At 46.1% G+C, this 16,016-nt stretch overlaps 1 protein-coding gene across 1 annotated transcript in view; it reads left to right on the forward strand.

Moving 5' to 3' along the window:
- POT1 (protection of telomeres 1) overlaps positions 1 to 16,016 on the forward strand; it is a 149,973-nt gene that overhangs the window by 81,222 nt on the left and 52,735 nt on the right. Inside the window, exon 8 of the mRNA XM_026648918.2 lies at positions 1,983 to 2,113. Coding sequence (XP_026504703.1) covers positions 1,983 to 2,113 — 131 coding nt within the window. The remainder of the gene's footprint in view (positions 1 to 1,982; positions 2,114 to 16,016) is intronic.

Here is a 16,016-nt window from a genome sequence, read left to right on the forward strand (position 1 = left end):
TTAAGTACTACAACCATTTCTGATTGAGCTCAGGAGTCTAGATATGGTTGCTGCCAGTACACAAAATAAAACTGAGGTACTGAGATGTAGGCAAAAGGGGAAAGATTTCTGTTTCCAGCCTGTAAATCTGAACTTTTTACTCCTCAAGTTAGCACTTTACCAATATAATAACATTTACATTGTATTTGAAAGTGAGATTTTGCAAAAGGAAAAACTTGAGTAAAAATTAGATTGGATTTCTGCATCTCAGGCAATTCAGAACTGCTGATTTTAACCTTTTGCTTTGGTCATGACTATACCACAGATTCTGAAGGCATAGCTATGTCAGTCAGGGATGTGATCGGTGTAATTTGTGACCAACATAGCTGTGCTCACAAAAGCCCCTAGTGTAGACACAGTTATATCAGCAAAACTGTGCTTTTACCGCCATAGCTTGTCTCACGCTATTGCAGGGAAAGGGGTGTGTAATAAGTTACCCCAGTAAAAGCATAATTTTACAGGCATAAGCTGTATCCAGTGAAGACTGCTTTGCCGGTACGGTATACTGTTACATTTATACCAGTAAAGCACTCCAAGCATAGACATGGCCTTACTTTGCACAATACTTAGCAGCACGAATTAACCCAAAAACTCTTGGTGCCTTCAAGTCTGAAAGCATAAAATGTTTCAGTGCACTTCTCCAGCAAACATTTTCAGCCCCACTGTAAATGGCACACTCAGTATAAATGGCAACTAAAGTTTTCAAAGTAACTAATGAAAGGAGGGCTGGGGGAAAAAAATCACTAATGGGCAAGTAGGCCCACTTTTATGTACTGGTGTGTAGAAATACAATTTTAAAATGTAAGAATTCAGTTTCTTCACTCCTAAGATGTAAGAAATTTAAAATGTAAGAATTCAATTTCTTCTCTCCTAAGAATGCTACTTTTGTACATTCTGGTCCTGTGCACTTAGGGACAGCAACCTTCACATACAAAGCCAATGCTCACTTTCCCCTTTTCAGGAGTCAGTACTTCAAAAATGGAAGCATTGTGTATTGTTAGTTCATGCATTGCATATAATTATATGCTTTTCTTATGGGTCTTGCTGTACATTATTAAAGCCATTTTCAAAACCAAGTTTTGCATACATAAATGCCTGGCTAAGTCATATATCAACATAGAAATAGACTATGAGGCAATTTCTCTGTTTATTACCTATTTAAAAATTACTGATGTCCTAGTGGTATTTTCAAAAGCAACCAAGCAAGTTAGGCATCTAACGCCTTAATTCAAGACAACAATTTCATCATTACTTCCTTACAGATTTCTCACTTAAAGATGTTCAACTGAGCACATACTTTTACATTTCTGTTTAGGGAAGTCTGTAACATACATAATACACTGTTACAGTTCTAGTGAGGCAGAATAAAGGCCATATCGTCTTTGGAGTTTGACCTTGTGGCTTGTTGTGGAATTGCAATGCCATTTCCTGGGTCTCTTAACGCCTGCCTCCCAAAACTATATAAAACAACAACTTGAAAGGCAATAAACTTTCAAACTACTGATATGTGCCTGCAACCTTTTTTCTTATGTCTGCATGTGGGGTGGTAATTAATGTTTTAATTTACTCTTAAAACTTCCACAGCTCTTTATCTCTTAAAGTACAGTGCAAACACTATCATTCTCACAGCTCTGTGAGATTAATAGCTATTTCCCCCATTTTACAGATGAGGAAACCAAGACTTGTGAAGATGTAACATTCCCCAAACCCTATAGTGGGCCCATGGCAGAACAAAGAATAGAACGTGGGAGTTTCTGACTCAGAGCTCTTTGCGCAAGCTACCATACTCGTTTTCAGCTATTCTGACAGTTTACGTAGCATATGATGGGACGGATTTTCTTATTTGTTAGCATTACTCCCTTGATTTATGTGTTAATCCAAATATGAATATATGAATACTAAAATGTTAAGTCCTATTATACATTATTTTTTATATTTTACAGATTATTGTTCAGTTGTAACAATTGTGGACCAATCAAATGTGAAATTAACATGCACACTTTTTAATGGAAATCTAGATGCCCTTCCAAAAATCTACAAAATTGGAGATATTGTTCGATTTCATAGAATAAAGGTACGTTGTTTTTAATACTTTTGTTTTTTTGAGGGGAGAAGCATCGGCAATGTGGGGATAACTTCATTCATATTGTGAAAGCCCGATGCGGGACAAAGAAGTTCACTAGTTTATGAACCAAGTCTAAATTGATTTCAAAAACTATAATAACAATACTATAATAATAAATAATTAATAAAAACTACCAATAGGGTGCCTATCTTAAGAAAGTTTGAAGTAATCCTGGGAATTCCAGAACAGTGAACCTTATTTGAGCACTAGGTAAACTAAAATCATTAAAGATAGCTATAGAATTCATATGTGAACAGAATATGTTAGGAATAAGCCACCATGGATTGTGTAAATGAAAATTCAAACTGTTCGAATTATTTGAGCTAGTTACCTTGAACATCACCCCAACTCTGGGGCATGTTAGATCAATCTGGAGGCTGCTCTAAAGTTAACTAGCAAGCCATGGTCCTCTATAAAATGGCGGCAATGGAAACCCGCTAGCTGTTTTTATTTACTGGCACATGTGCACTGTAAAAATGTACATATTCTTAAATACTGTTCTCAGTTTGGGTCTCCCAAAGATTTAGTGAATATCATGCACCACCTTGGGTAAAATTCAACAGACTGAGACCCACATTACATCAATAGTTTTATCTGTAGCTCTGAGCCAAAAATAAATAGACACAAAATGTAGAAACTTTTTGAAAAATGGCTGTTTTGGGGCATTTACATCTCCACAATCTCTGACTTAAATGACCCCAAATTGAGTCACTAAGCCAATTCTTCACCCTTCTAAAGCACACCACATTTCAAAGGAATCTGAGTAAGCATGCCAATTTAAGAGGCCTTAGAAGGTCGCTCTTTAGACCAAAGTCATGACATAACCTTAATTATAGTGGTGCTACTGCACCACTATAATAATTAAAACAGGTGTTGACAAGGTCCTGTGAGTCACAGCTAATAATGTAATGGGAAAAAAGAGTTCAATTGGGATTAGTCTAGATACAGAATCACTTGATTTGCTCAATGTTTCAGGAAATGAAAATTGCAAGCATCTTGATAACAGGATTGAAAGATTATGTTTCACATAATTATATTTCTGTTAATACGTCTTGTAATTTTGTGACTTATGCTAATACTTAATGAATTACTACAGATATACCTGTGCCTTCTACTGCACCAGTTACTACCGATATACCTGTGCCTTTTACTACGTGGGGGGAACACCGTGGAGGGAAGGAAGTTTAGCTTTCTCCCTAACAGTGGAAGCACACGGTCTCAAAATGGTGTGTTATATCAACATCCTACATATTGTACTCCCCGTTTGACCTTATGTTACACACACTAAACTATATTAAAATAATGTTGAGGTTACAAAGTCCACTACTCAAAAAGTTAGGAAATACCAGAATTGAGATTGCCCATGTAACCTTAATTTGGCCGTCTTGTGAGTATGTGTTATGATACAGTCTTCAACTGCACGATCCCGTGATATTTCAGGATGCAATCCAGACAAGTGAGCGGCTGTGTCACCCCTGCCCTGCAACCTAGGATGCCTAACAATGCTTTGCTGTTGTAGCTCCCACCGGGGCTGCTCAGAAACAGCCAAACAGCATACAGATAATACCCTGAGTGATTGTGTATAGCTGCAGCCTGTTAGCAAAGCTCCAGTCACATTCTGGCTTCCACCAGCCTGGGTTACCACATGCAGGGTGACCCCAACACACTCCCTGTCCTGAACTGTTCAACCCTCTCCTGGACAGTCCAGATATATTAGGTCCATTGCCCCTCTTATATTGGCCCACAAAAATATTTAAATGTGTTGATGTGAACTGTTAAATGAAGTTTGCTTATTTCTCTTATTGAATCTTTGTAGTTTTTATTCTGATACTGAAGAAGTCCAAGCTAATCATGTTGTCTGGGCAGTGATATACATGGATAACGGAGTGGGAACCTACAGCTAGACCTCTTATATTTAGGTGTATTTTTCAGACCTTCATAGAAGTTCATTTTATATTGATCCCATGCATGCCAGCCTTACTAATGTCTTGCTATTCTTTTTGCTACTGTATAAGTACTGGAACTATAGCTGGTTGGAATATTTTCAACTAAAAGAAACTTTATCAAAGCTGAAACATGTCACTGAGATGCATCAACTTCAACAACATTTTTGCCCAGTAGAGAGGGAGATTCCCTGTAACCTGGTGATTATGGCACTGGCCTGGGATGTGGGAGACCCAGGTTCATGTCCCTGTTCTGCCTGATTGAGAACAGAGTTTTTTCATCTAAGATCACTGGGAATCAGACGAAGCAGGGACTTGAACCTGGGTCTCTCACATCCCAGGCTTCTGCCATAGTCACCAGGATAGGCACAAACACTCTCTCACATGGACTCTTTCTTTCTCTCCTCGTGGATGAAAAAGCTCAGGGTTTGATCTGAAAATAGACATTTTGATACAAATCCATTTTTGCAAAAACAAATTTTGATACCTCACAAGTTGCCCTAAATCAGAATTATTGTCCTCCAGTCAGCTGGAATTGTCCTATAATGTACCTAGAATGAAGGAATAGGAAAAGTAAATAGTTCTGCATCTGTTTGCCATTTGTCCTGTAATGAAAAGACAATTTTGCACTATATCTGAGTGCAAATTGTTTTTAACCAGTACATAACTTTCATTCAAGTATTTAAACCTAAATAATTTATCATTCACACTTTTTGAACAAATAAGTTTTTATTGTGTTAATTAACTACTAACATGTCATTGCTTAGTTTTGCTGAAACTAAGGTTCTTCTTCGAGTGCTTGCTCATATTGATTCCAATTAGGTGTGCGCGCGCCACGTGCACGATCGTCGGAGAATTTTCTACCCTAGCAACACCCGGTGGGTCGGCTGTGGAGCCCCCTGGAGTGGCGCCTTCATGGCGCTGGATATATACCCCAGCCGACCCAGCGCCCCCTCAGTTCCTTCTTACCGCCCCTGACGGTCGTTGGAACTGTGGAGCGCGGCATAGCTGTTCTCCACTCTCCCTAGCTTATTCTGTCAATTCTTGTAGATAGTTGTAGTTATAGTTGTTGTATAGTCTTTAGATAGTTATTCATTTTAGTTTTTAATAGTTGTAAATAGTTAGCGGGGGTTAAGGGGGTTGTTCTCCCCCCTTTTCCCCCCGGCGCATAGCCGGGCTCATGCCCAAGGCTCCTGGCTTTAAGCCGTGCGCGTCCTGCGCTAAGCCTATGCCTACGAGTGATCCGCACGACTCGTGTCTGAAGTGCCTCGGAGAGTCCCATCAGACAGATAAGTGTCAGATCTGTAGGGCCTTCAAACCAAGAACCAAAAAGGAGCGGGACTTTAGGCTTAGGCAGCTCCTCATGGAGGCGGCACTTAGCCCGGATCCTCCCTCGGCGCGCCCAGCCCCGGCACCGAGCGCCTCGGTGCGCAGCGCCCCTGCGGCACCGACCGGTACTGCACCGCGGGCTGAATCGGACAAGCCCTCACGGCACCGGCCTCCTTTGGCACCGCGCCCGCCACAGGGGCCTCGGCGCCGGTCCCTGTCTCCGGGGCACAAGAAGTCCCGTAAGGCGCAGGAGACTGCTGTCCTGAAGACGCTGGCTCCCCCGGTGCCGGGGGTAGAGCCGCGTCCGCCTTTGGACCGCCAGAAGCAAGTGCCTGCTACACCGTCGACTCCGGCACCGCGGCCGTTGAGTCCGGTGCGGACTGAATCACCACCTCGGTCGGTGGTGGAGCCTTGTCTTCCTTCCACCCCGGAGACCTTTGCGACGGCGAGAGACCTTATTGCTCTCACGGAGCCGGCACCGCCTCTACCTCCGGCACCGTTGGCTCCCCGCACAGTACAATCCAGGGGCAAGCCTGCCCTGGTGCGCCCGCCGTCTCCGGCCGTGGACTCCCGGCACCGCTCCAGGTCTCGGAGCAGGTCCCGACGCCGCTTGCAGTCCCGGCGCCGACTATCGCCTCGGCACCGGTCGTACTCGCGGCCAAGATCTTCTTCGCGGCACCGCTCTACGTCTCGGCACCGTCACGATCATCGGTACCGATCGGACTCCAGACGTAGTTCTCGGCACCGGTATGAGCGTCGCTCGAGTTCGAGGGGCCGCTCCCGGTACCAGGTCTCGTCGCGGTCGTCGTCTCGGTCAAGATTCGGATCTCGGCACCGGCATGGCTACCGGCACCGGTCCCGATCCCGGTACTGCTCACCGGCACCGCGCAGGGACCGATCACCTTACGACCGGCACCGCTCGGCACCGTACCATCCGGAGCCGGTTTCGACACGTTCGGCACCGCCTTGGCCCTCGAGATCGGCATCTCGTTCCTCCGATGGGGCCTCCAGATCGGCATACCCTCCTCAGGGTCAGGCTGCTACGGCTGACTTGGGCCACTGGCAGGAGGTGGCCGAGGACCCTGCACAGGGACCTGTGCATTGGTCGTTCTGGACCCCGTGGGCCTATCACCAGGCGCAGGGGGCTCCACCATCAGCCTCTCGCTCGGCACGTTCTGAGCCCAGGGTCCCGGAGGCCACTATCTCCCGCCCTCCCCCAGGGGGCATGGAGGCTCCCGTGCCTACACCACCTGAGGCACTGGACCCAGGGGCAGGCGATGCCCAGCTTCAGGGACCCCTGGAGCAGGACCCGCCATTAGACCCCTTGCCACCTGAGGCATCCTCTCATCTTCCCCAGATGAGGCGGTGGCGGGCACAACCGCCACAGGTCCGCCCCCGATAGATCTTCGTGCCCACCAGGACCTATTACGTAGGGTGGCGCGTAATATGGATCTCCAGGCAGAGGAGATAGTAGAGGTACAGGACCCGGTGGTGAGCATCCTCTTGGCTGATGCCCCATCCAGGGTGGCATTACCTCTCATACGTACGATTCAGGCTAATGCTACTACAATATGGCAAACCCCTGCCTCTATTCCACCCACAGCCAGAGGGGTGGAAAGGAAGTACTTTGTCCCTTCCAAGGACTATGAGTACCTATATACTCATCCCCAACCGTGTTCACTAGTGGTGTCATCGGTGAACGCACGGGAGCGCCACGGCCAGCAGGCTGCAGCGCCCAAATCGAAGGACGCTAAGCGCTTCGATTTGTTTGGGCGCAAGGTGTATTCAGCGGGAGGGCTACAACTCAGAGCGGCCAACCAGCAGGCGCTCTTGAGCCGCTATAACTTTAATTCCTGGAACTCTATGGGCAAATTTAAAGAATTAGTCCCCCAAGACTCAAGGGAAGAGTTCGGGGCCTTAGTGGAGGAGGGTAAGAATGTGGCATGGACCTCCTTACAGGCCTCCTTGGACATAGCGGACTCGGCCGCAAGGACGCTGGCCTCAGGTATCGCCATGCGACGAGTCTCCTGGCTCCAAGTCTCAGGCTTGCCGCCGGAACTGCAGCAGACCTTGCAGGATTTACCCTTTGAGGGCCACGGCCTGTTCTCAGAGAAGACGGACTCTCGGTTGCAGAGCCTCAAGGACTCGAGAACGATCATGCGCTCCCTGGGGATGCATGTCCCAGGGCCCCAGCGCAGACCCTTTAGGCCCCAGCCTCAAAGGTTCTACCCTCCCCCGCCTCGTCCGAGACAGGACTTCGCCAGAAGGCGGGGCCGGGGTGGTAGGCGAAGGTCGACCGGCCCTCAACCGGGTCAGAACCAGGGGCCGCCTAGGCCACCTTCAGGCCCTAGGCAGAACTTTTGAAGGTGCGGTCGAGGACAGCACCCCAGCCACTATCCACGATCCAGCTCCCCCCTTTCGGGATCGCCTCTCCCGTTTCCACCGTGCTTGGTCCCTTATAACCTCGGACCGTTGGGTCCTTCGCACAGTGGAGAGGGGATACGCTCTCCAGTTTTCTTCGTCCCCCCCTCCCACTCCCTCTCTCCGTCCCTCTTCAGGGACCCTTCTCACGAGCATCTCCTTATACAGGAGGTTTTTGGGCTCCTCTCTATGGGGGCCATAGAGGAGGTTCCGCCAGAGTTAAGGGGCAGGGGGTTTTATTCCTGCTACTTCCTGATCCCCAAGTCAAAAGGGGGTCTGCGACCCATCTTAGACTTGCGCGGACTCAACAAATTCATAGTAAAGTTGAAGTTCCGCATGGTATCATTGGGGATCATTATCCCTTCCCTGGATCCTGGAGACTGGTTCGCCGCCCTCGACATGAAGGACGCATATTTTCATATAGCGATCTATCCGCCTCACAGGCGCTTCCTACGATTTGTGGTAAACAAGGTGCACTACCAATTTGCAGTCCTTCCCTTCGGCTTGTCCTCGGCTCCCAGAGTGTTCACAAAATGTATGGCGGTCGTCGCGGCATACCTTCGTCGACAAGGGATACAGGTGTTCCCGTATTTAGACGACTGGCTGGTACGCGGCCGCACCAGAGACCAAGTTCAAGCTCACGTCCACATAGTAACACAAACATTCTACGAGTTGGGCATTCTACTCAACAAAGAGAAGTCCACTCTAGAGCCAACCCAGAGGATAGAATTTATTGGAGCAATCCTAGACTCCAGACGTGCCCGAGCTATTCTACCAGACAATCGCTTTCATACCATCACAAGCGTCATTCAAGGGCTCAGGGCATTTCCGGTTACCACAATAAGGACGTGCCTCGCCCTGTTGGGTCACATGGCCTCGTGCACTTACGTAACCAGGCATGCCAGACTGCGGCTTCGCCCACTTCAGACCTGGGTATCATCGGTGTACCGTCCTCATCGGGACAACCTAAACATGGTGGTCACGGTTCCGAGCTCCGTCTTGACCTCCCTCACCTGGTGGTTGGATCGCAGGGCGGTTTGCGCAGGAGTGACGTTTCACGCCCCACAACCCTCCCTGCACCTGGTCACAGACGCTTCATCTCTAGGATGGGGCGCTCACCTAGGGGAGCACCATACCCAGGGCCTGTGGACCGCACCCCAACTAGCCCTGCACATCAACGTTCGAGAGCTGATGGCGGTGCGCCTGGCATGCCAGGCTTTTCTCAATCTCCTACAGGGCCGTTGTGTGTTAGTTCTCACCGACAACACCACGGCCATGTTTTACATCAACAAGCAAGGAGGAGCCCACTCGTCGCTTCTATGCCAAGAGGCTATTCGCCTGTGGGACTTCTGCATCGCCCACTCTATACATCTCCTGGCATCGTTTCTTCCTGGAGTCCAGATTACGTTAGCGGACCGTCTCAGCAGGTCCTTCCAGACACACGAGTGGTCAATTCGCCCGGACATCATCTATTCCATCTTCCAGAGGTGGGGATTTCCCCAGGTCGACCTGTTTGCATCTCGAGCCAACAGGAAGTGCCATGCATTCTGCTCCCTACAAGGGCAAACTCTGGGCTCTCTGTCGGACGCGTTCCTTCTAACCTGGAAAGACCACCTGTTCTACGCTTTCCCTCCATTTCCACTGGTCCACAGGGTACTGCTCAAGCTCCGCAGAGACCAGGCACGGGTAATTCTAGTCGCTCCAGCTTGGCCAAGGCAGCACTGGTACACCACACTGTTGGAGCTATCGGTTCAGACACCGATCACGCTTCCCTTGTGTCCAGATCTCATCTCTCAGGACCACGGCCGACTGTGTCACCCCGACCTGCAATCGCTCCACCTCACAGCGTGGATGCTCCATGGCTGAATCGGACAGAGCGGCAATGCTCGCAGCCCGTCCAGCAGATTCTGCTGGGAAGTAGAAAGCCCTCTACACGGACCACTTACTTAGCAAAGTGGAAACGTTTCTCCTGTTGGTGCGAGCAACGAGCTACATCCCCCTTGCAGGCGCCTATTCCTCTCATACTTGAATATCTCCTATCCCTAAAACAGCAGGGCTTGGCGATATCTTCAATCAGGGTTCACCTCGCCGCTATTTCGGCGTTCCATCCAGGAGAACTCGCTTCCTCGGTCTTCTCTAACCCGATGGTCATTAGATTCCTCAAGGGCTTAGACCGACTGTACCCGCAGCAACGCCAGCCCGTTCCGACGTGGGACCTCAACCTGGTTCTTTCCAAGCTCACAGGGCCTCCGTTCGAACCATTGGCTACCTGTTCACTCCTGTACCTATCCTGGAAGACAGCCTTCCTTGTAGCCATCACCTCAGCACGGCGCTTTTCTGAACTCAGAGCGCTCACATCCAAGCCCCCATACACGGTGTTCCATAAGGACAAGGTGCAGCTTCGCCCCCACCCTGCCTTTCTTCCCAAGGTGGTTTCACCTTTCCACGTGAACCAGGATATATTTCTCCCGGTCTTCTATCCGAAGCCACACGCTACTCGTCAAGACCAGCGTTTGCATTCTTTGGACGTGCGCAGGGCCCTGGCTTTCTATATTGACCGTACAAAGCCATTTAGGAAGACGACGCAACTCTTCGTTGCGGTGGCCGACCGGATGAAAGGCTCACCGGTCTCCTCACAGTGCCTGTCTTCTTGGATCACGTCCTGTATTCGTGCTTGCTACGACCTGGCCGGTGTCCCGACGCCGCACCTCACCGCTCACTCCACGAGGGCCCAGGCCTCCTCGACTGCCTTCCTGGCTCAAGTCCCGATCCAGGACATTTGTAGAGCCGCAGTTTGGTCATCGGTCCACACATTCGCTGCTCACTATGTGCTGGTGCAACAATCCAGAGACGATGCTGCATTCGGGTCAGCGGTTCTGCACACAGCAATGTCTCACTCCGACCCCGCCACCTAGGTGGGGCTTGGGAGTCACCTAATTGGAATCGATATGAGCAAGCACTCGAAGAAGAAAAGATGGTTACTCACCGTTGTAACTGTTGTTCTTCGAGATGTGTTGCTCATATCCATTCCAAACCCGCCCCCCTTCCCCACTGTCGGAGTAGCCGGCAAGAAGGAACTGAGGGGGCGCTGGGTCGGCTGGGGTATATATCCAGCGCCATGAAGGCGCCACTCCAGGGGGCTCCACAGCTGACCCACCGGGTGTTGCTAGGGTAGAAAATTCTCCGACGATCGTGCACGCGGCGCGCGCACACCTAATTGGAATGGATATGAGCAACACATCTCGAAGAACAACAGTTACAACGGTGAGTAACCGTCTTTTTGTTCCCTAATCCAAGTCAATTGGGCTTCATGCAGGCACAGAGAACTAACCACACAGAACATCTTTCAGGACTGGGGCTTCAATTAGATATAATAACAACGGGAAACAAAGCAAAATAAAAGGTATTGAGGAGAGTAGATAGGAATAATATCAGTAAACTGTGGTTTCTCAGCAATGGCTAGTGCATTCCGTAATGTATAGAGGCTGTTTTTTATTTTATTTTAATTTTTTTAAACAAATAGATGTCTTAGTTGGCTAATAAGCTATGCTTTGAAGAGCTGAAAAATATTTATTTAATTTAGGTACATAGACAAAGTAATATATATAATATAGATGAAAACTGACACATACATTGTAAAGAGAGCAGAACAATCTTGGTGTATTATACAGTAACTCCCCACTTAATGTCCTCTCACTTAACGTTATTTCGATCTTACGTCCCTGCTCCATTACAGAACATGCTTGTTTAAAGTTGTGCAATGCTCCACTATAACATCGTTTGGCTGCCTGCTTTGTCCACAGCTATCAGCACCCCTACACACACCCCCCAAGCGCCTCCCACCCGCCAGCAGACCCCGCGGATCAGCACCTTCCCCCTGCTCCCCCTGCCTCCTGCCTGTGGCAATCAGCTGGTTTGCGGTGTTCAGGAGGCAGGAGGGAGGGGGAGGAGTGAGGACTCGTTGCACAGGCTCCCCCTCCCTCCCCTGCCTCCTGCCCCTGGCAGTCAGCTGGTTTGTGGTGTTCAGGAGGCAGGGGAGGGAGGGGGAGCCTGCGTGCCAGCTGATTGCCATGGGCAGGAGGGAGGGGGAAGGAGCGAGGATGCAGCATGCAGAGTAAAGGGGGAGGAGGTCAGGGGGAGAAGAAGTGGGTTAAGGGTGGGGGTTTGGGGAAAGGGGTGGAGTTGGTGGGCTGAGGGTTGAGCCCCCCACCCCTGGTACTTGCACAGTAGAGGAAGCTGCAGCTGCTGCTGCGCAACATGCTTCTCCTAGCCTCCGGCACCTTCAGCCTCCTTGCCTGCCTCATTGTCTGCAGTGCCAGTGGGCTGTGCCTGTGTGGGTAAGGAGGGGGCACCTCCCATTGCTTCATACTCAGCAATGATGATTGTAGTATTAAATTGTTTCTTTAAAATTGTTTAAAACTTATACCTGTATTAAATTGCTTGTTTAAAATGTATATAGTGCCTTTTGTCTGGCAAAAAAAAAAATTCCCTGGAACCTAACCTCCCCTATTTACATTAATTCTTATGGGGAAATTGGATTTGCTTAACATCGTTTCACTTAAAGTCACATTTTTCAGGAACATAACTACAATGTTAAGTGAGGAGTTACTATATTTCAGTACAAAGGATATGAAATGTAAAAGGAAAAAGTCATTCTTTTTTTAAAGTTTACGTTTTAATAATCAATCATCACTGTCTTCAGGAAAAGTGACAGACATCTTGCAATACACTGAATTTTGTCCAGTCCTTCTCATGTTCCTCATGTAAGCAGTTCCTTTGACTTCAACAGGGCTGCTTACACGACAAGTGGAGCATCATTTGTCATTACTATGATAATATCTGTACTTGATTGTTGGTCCAATTCCCTATTAGTTTGATAGGTCTATAAAAGTTATAGTTTTGCACTATTGCAGGATACCTTTCACAGAAACTTGTGCTCTTACTTATTACAATTTTTTTAATTGATGGATAGTCTTATAATAATATGTGCATATGTGTGGTTTACTAAATATTACTTCTTCTGAAGGAATATCTGTAAAAGAATTCAGTTGTTGCTATCTGATATCCCAGAATATTTTAAAATGTTGACACTTTTTAAACACACACACAGCATTTTGCCATCTGTTGTTCACATCTGAAGTATTTCTCCTGCTCCTGAATTCCAACCTAAATTTTAAGCTAAGAATCCAGTACAAGTTAAAAAGATTTTTCTTCTGAATTAGTCTCAGCTTTAGATCTGAAGCAAAGATGGCAACATGTTTAGAAATTTGAAGAGTCAACAGGAGTACTTCCTAATAGAAGAGTAATGTATTTTATTTTGGCTAGTGATATTGTTTGAAAGGTTACATGCAGTATCTGAATTGTATTGAAAGTAGCTATATAACCGTAATGAGTAGGTGGTTCTTCATCACCACAACATTCAATCAGGCAAATGAATTAAAGCATAGTTCATCCACAATACTTTTTTTTTATCCTTGATTTTAAAACAAAAGAAAAGGCGTTAGGCTTTTTGGAATTGTAACACAAGAAAATGCAGTATTGGTTTAAACAAATTTCTAGCTACACCTCTACCCTGATATAATGCGACCCGATATAACACGAATTCGGATATAATGCGGTAAAGCAGCGCTCCGGGGGGGGCGGGACTGCGGTGGAGCAAAGCAAGTTCGATATAACGTGGTTTCACCTATAACGCGGTAAGATTTTTTGGCTCCCGAGGACAGTGTTATATTGGGGTAGAGGTGTATTTAGGATTAGCATGAGACCTTCATGGAGGGGGCTGATTATCCCAGATCCACCTACTCCATCTTTCCTTAACCTTCCTCTGAAGGTTATGGAGAGCTGGCTACTCTCTGAGACAGAATACTGGACAAGACAGACCACAGGTTTGATCCAGTACGACAGTTCTCCATGTTACCCTATCCTAACTTGGTGGGACCATCTCAAAAGTTAAGAGTAGTTTAGTGTCAATGCTTTTTTCATCCTTGATCCTCTACTGAGATTGCCAATAAAGATGCCAACAATCATGATGGCACTGTTTGTGATTTTTTGTGTGTTTGATGTGGACCAGGGCTGGCTCCAGATTTTTTGCCGCCCCAAGCAAAAAAAAAATTAAAAAAAATGCCGGAGTGCCGCCACCGAAGAAAAACAAAAAGGGGGGGGGGGGCGGAGTGCCGCCCCTTGAAAAGTGCCCCCCCACGCACATGTTTGGGATGCTGGTGCCTAAAGCCGGCCCTGGTGTGGACATCTGTCCACTAGGATCTGGACTGAGGCCACCACATTTATAGCACATAACCATGAAGGAGGCTAAGTGCCATAGTGGTGTAATGCATTTGCCTTAGATGCAAATCCTATTTAGTGTTTGTACACTTTTTAAACAAATACACACTATCACAAGCTTGAAACTATCCACCCAGATCAGCAATTCCTGCACAATCGTTGGTGTTGGCTACTTGATAAATAAGCGAATTGGCAGAACTTCATGGAAAAGCTTGCACAGCATAGTGTCCAAATTGTGTCTTTTTAAATGTGTCCTATTTTAGAAGCTGGTGAACATTCTCTTCAAATCATTCCTAAGAATGAGGGTGTCTACATCTGCTTTTAGTAATTTATTTTTGTTAGTATTCTGTTTAAATATATGCACAAAGATTTAATTAATGTTGGGGAAACAACATATTTACTGAAATATTATACATTACTTCTCTCTTCAATTACTGCCTGCCTTCTTATATGGCCTCAGTTATTATGCATCTATTAGGATAAAGGAATTAAAATATTAAAACCCAAATATAAGAGAGAGAATATAATCAGGATACCATATTATCGAAACCAGTTTAAATTGTGGATTAGTACACTTAAAGGAATGTGACATAACATTTACAAAATATAAGGTAATGTTCCAGAAGACATCATTTTGGGAAGGAAAATGTTTTCATTAAAGCAGCTGTCACAGGCATCAATCCTCTATCTCAGGAATAATCTGAGAATCTGATTGAGCTGGTCAAGGTTCAGTCACCTGGCAAATTTAGAATAGTAAAAGTTAACTAAGTTGCGTATAATAATAACTTTACTGTTTTGCCAATGCCTTATAAGCAACATGCAGTATATTCTTTGCCTGGTTTCAGTTTAAGAAGGAATTTATCAGCGACGACTCTATCCACAGTGAAATATTGTTCTATTTAAGAAACAAACAAACCCTTTGTCTTCAAATTACCAGACATTCTGTTGTGAAATATGTAAATTGTGATCAGGCCTTTGAACTTGTGACATCCAGGTTTGAAAAGACTGTCTTCAATTCCTTTAATCCAACTGGAAATCAATTTTCAGATTTAGTTTAGATTCTTCTTACTGTAGCAGTTATAGATTAGCTTTATGTTGTCTTTGTGAGGCATTTTGATGATCTATGGCAGCAGTAGTTTTGTAATAGTCTCTTACATTGCTCTTGCCTTTATAATTTAACAATCAGTTTTGATGGAAAATTACCTCAGAGATGCTATTATCCAGTCTAATATTCAATTTATGATCACACTTTCCCTTCTGTTGAACTAGGTAGATAATGTTTTTTTGAATCCAGATATATTTGGCTTTTTAAAGTCTATTCATGTAGCATTGGAGATTAGCAGCTCTTGTGCAAATATATTCCAGGTGAAATCCTGTCCTATTGAAGTCAGTCGGAATTTGCCTTTGACTTCAGTGGGGTCAGGATTTCACATTCAGTTCTTCAGGTTTAAAATTACTTGTCCAGAAACTCACTTAAACCATAAGTGAAGGTAGTTGCTTACTCATTGCAAGCAAGGTCCACACCATCTGTTTCGTTGTATTTTTTTTTTCCCCACTAGACGTTTTGCTATAGTGATAACTATTTATACCAGAGAGTGTCTCTCTTGCCGCCAGCCAAGATTCCAGGAATAATAAAAAGCATTTCTTGTAGGAAAAGGTTGTCATCTTTTACTAAATTCACAGGTTAGCCTTATCTACATTTAATTAAATTTTAAAATTAGTTTAAGTGCTAATTACATAGCTCTTTTATAGTGTATCATTGCTTACCATGGTTTGAGAACTTTGCCCTCACTACTCCCCTTGGAAGGCTGTTCCAGAACTTCACTCCTCTGATGGTTAGAAACCTTCATCTAATTTCAAGTCTAAACTTCCTGATGGCC

The sequence above is a fragment of the Terrapene carolina genome, unplaced genomic scaffold (genome assembly GCF_002925995.2).
Source record: "Terrapene carolina triunguis isolate 2854851 unplaced genomic scaffold, T_m_triunguis-2.0 Scaffold68, whole genome shotgun sequence".
In the NCBI taxonomy this organism is placed as follows: domain Eukaryota; kingdom Metazoa; phylum Chordata; order Testudines; family Emydidae; genus Terrapene; species Terrapene triunguis.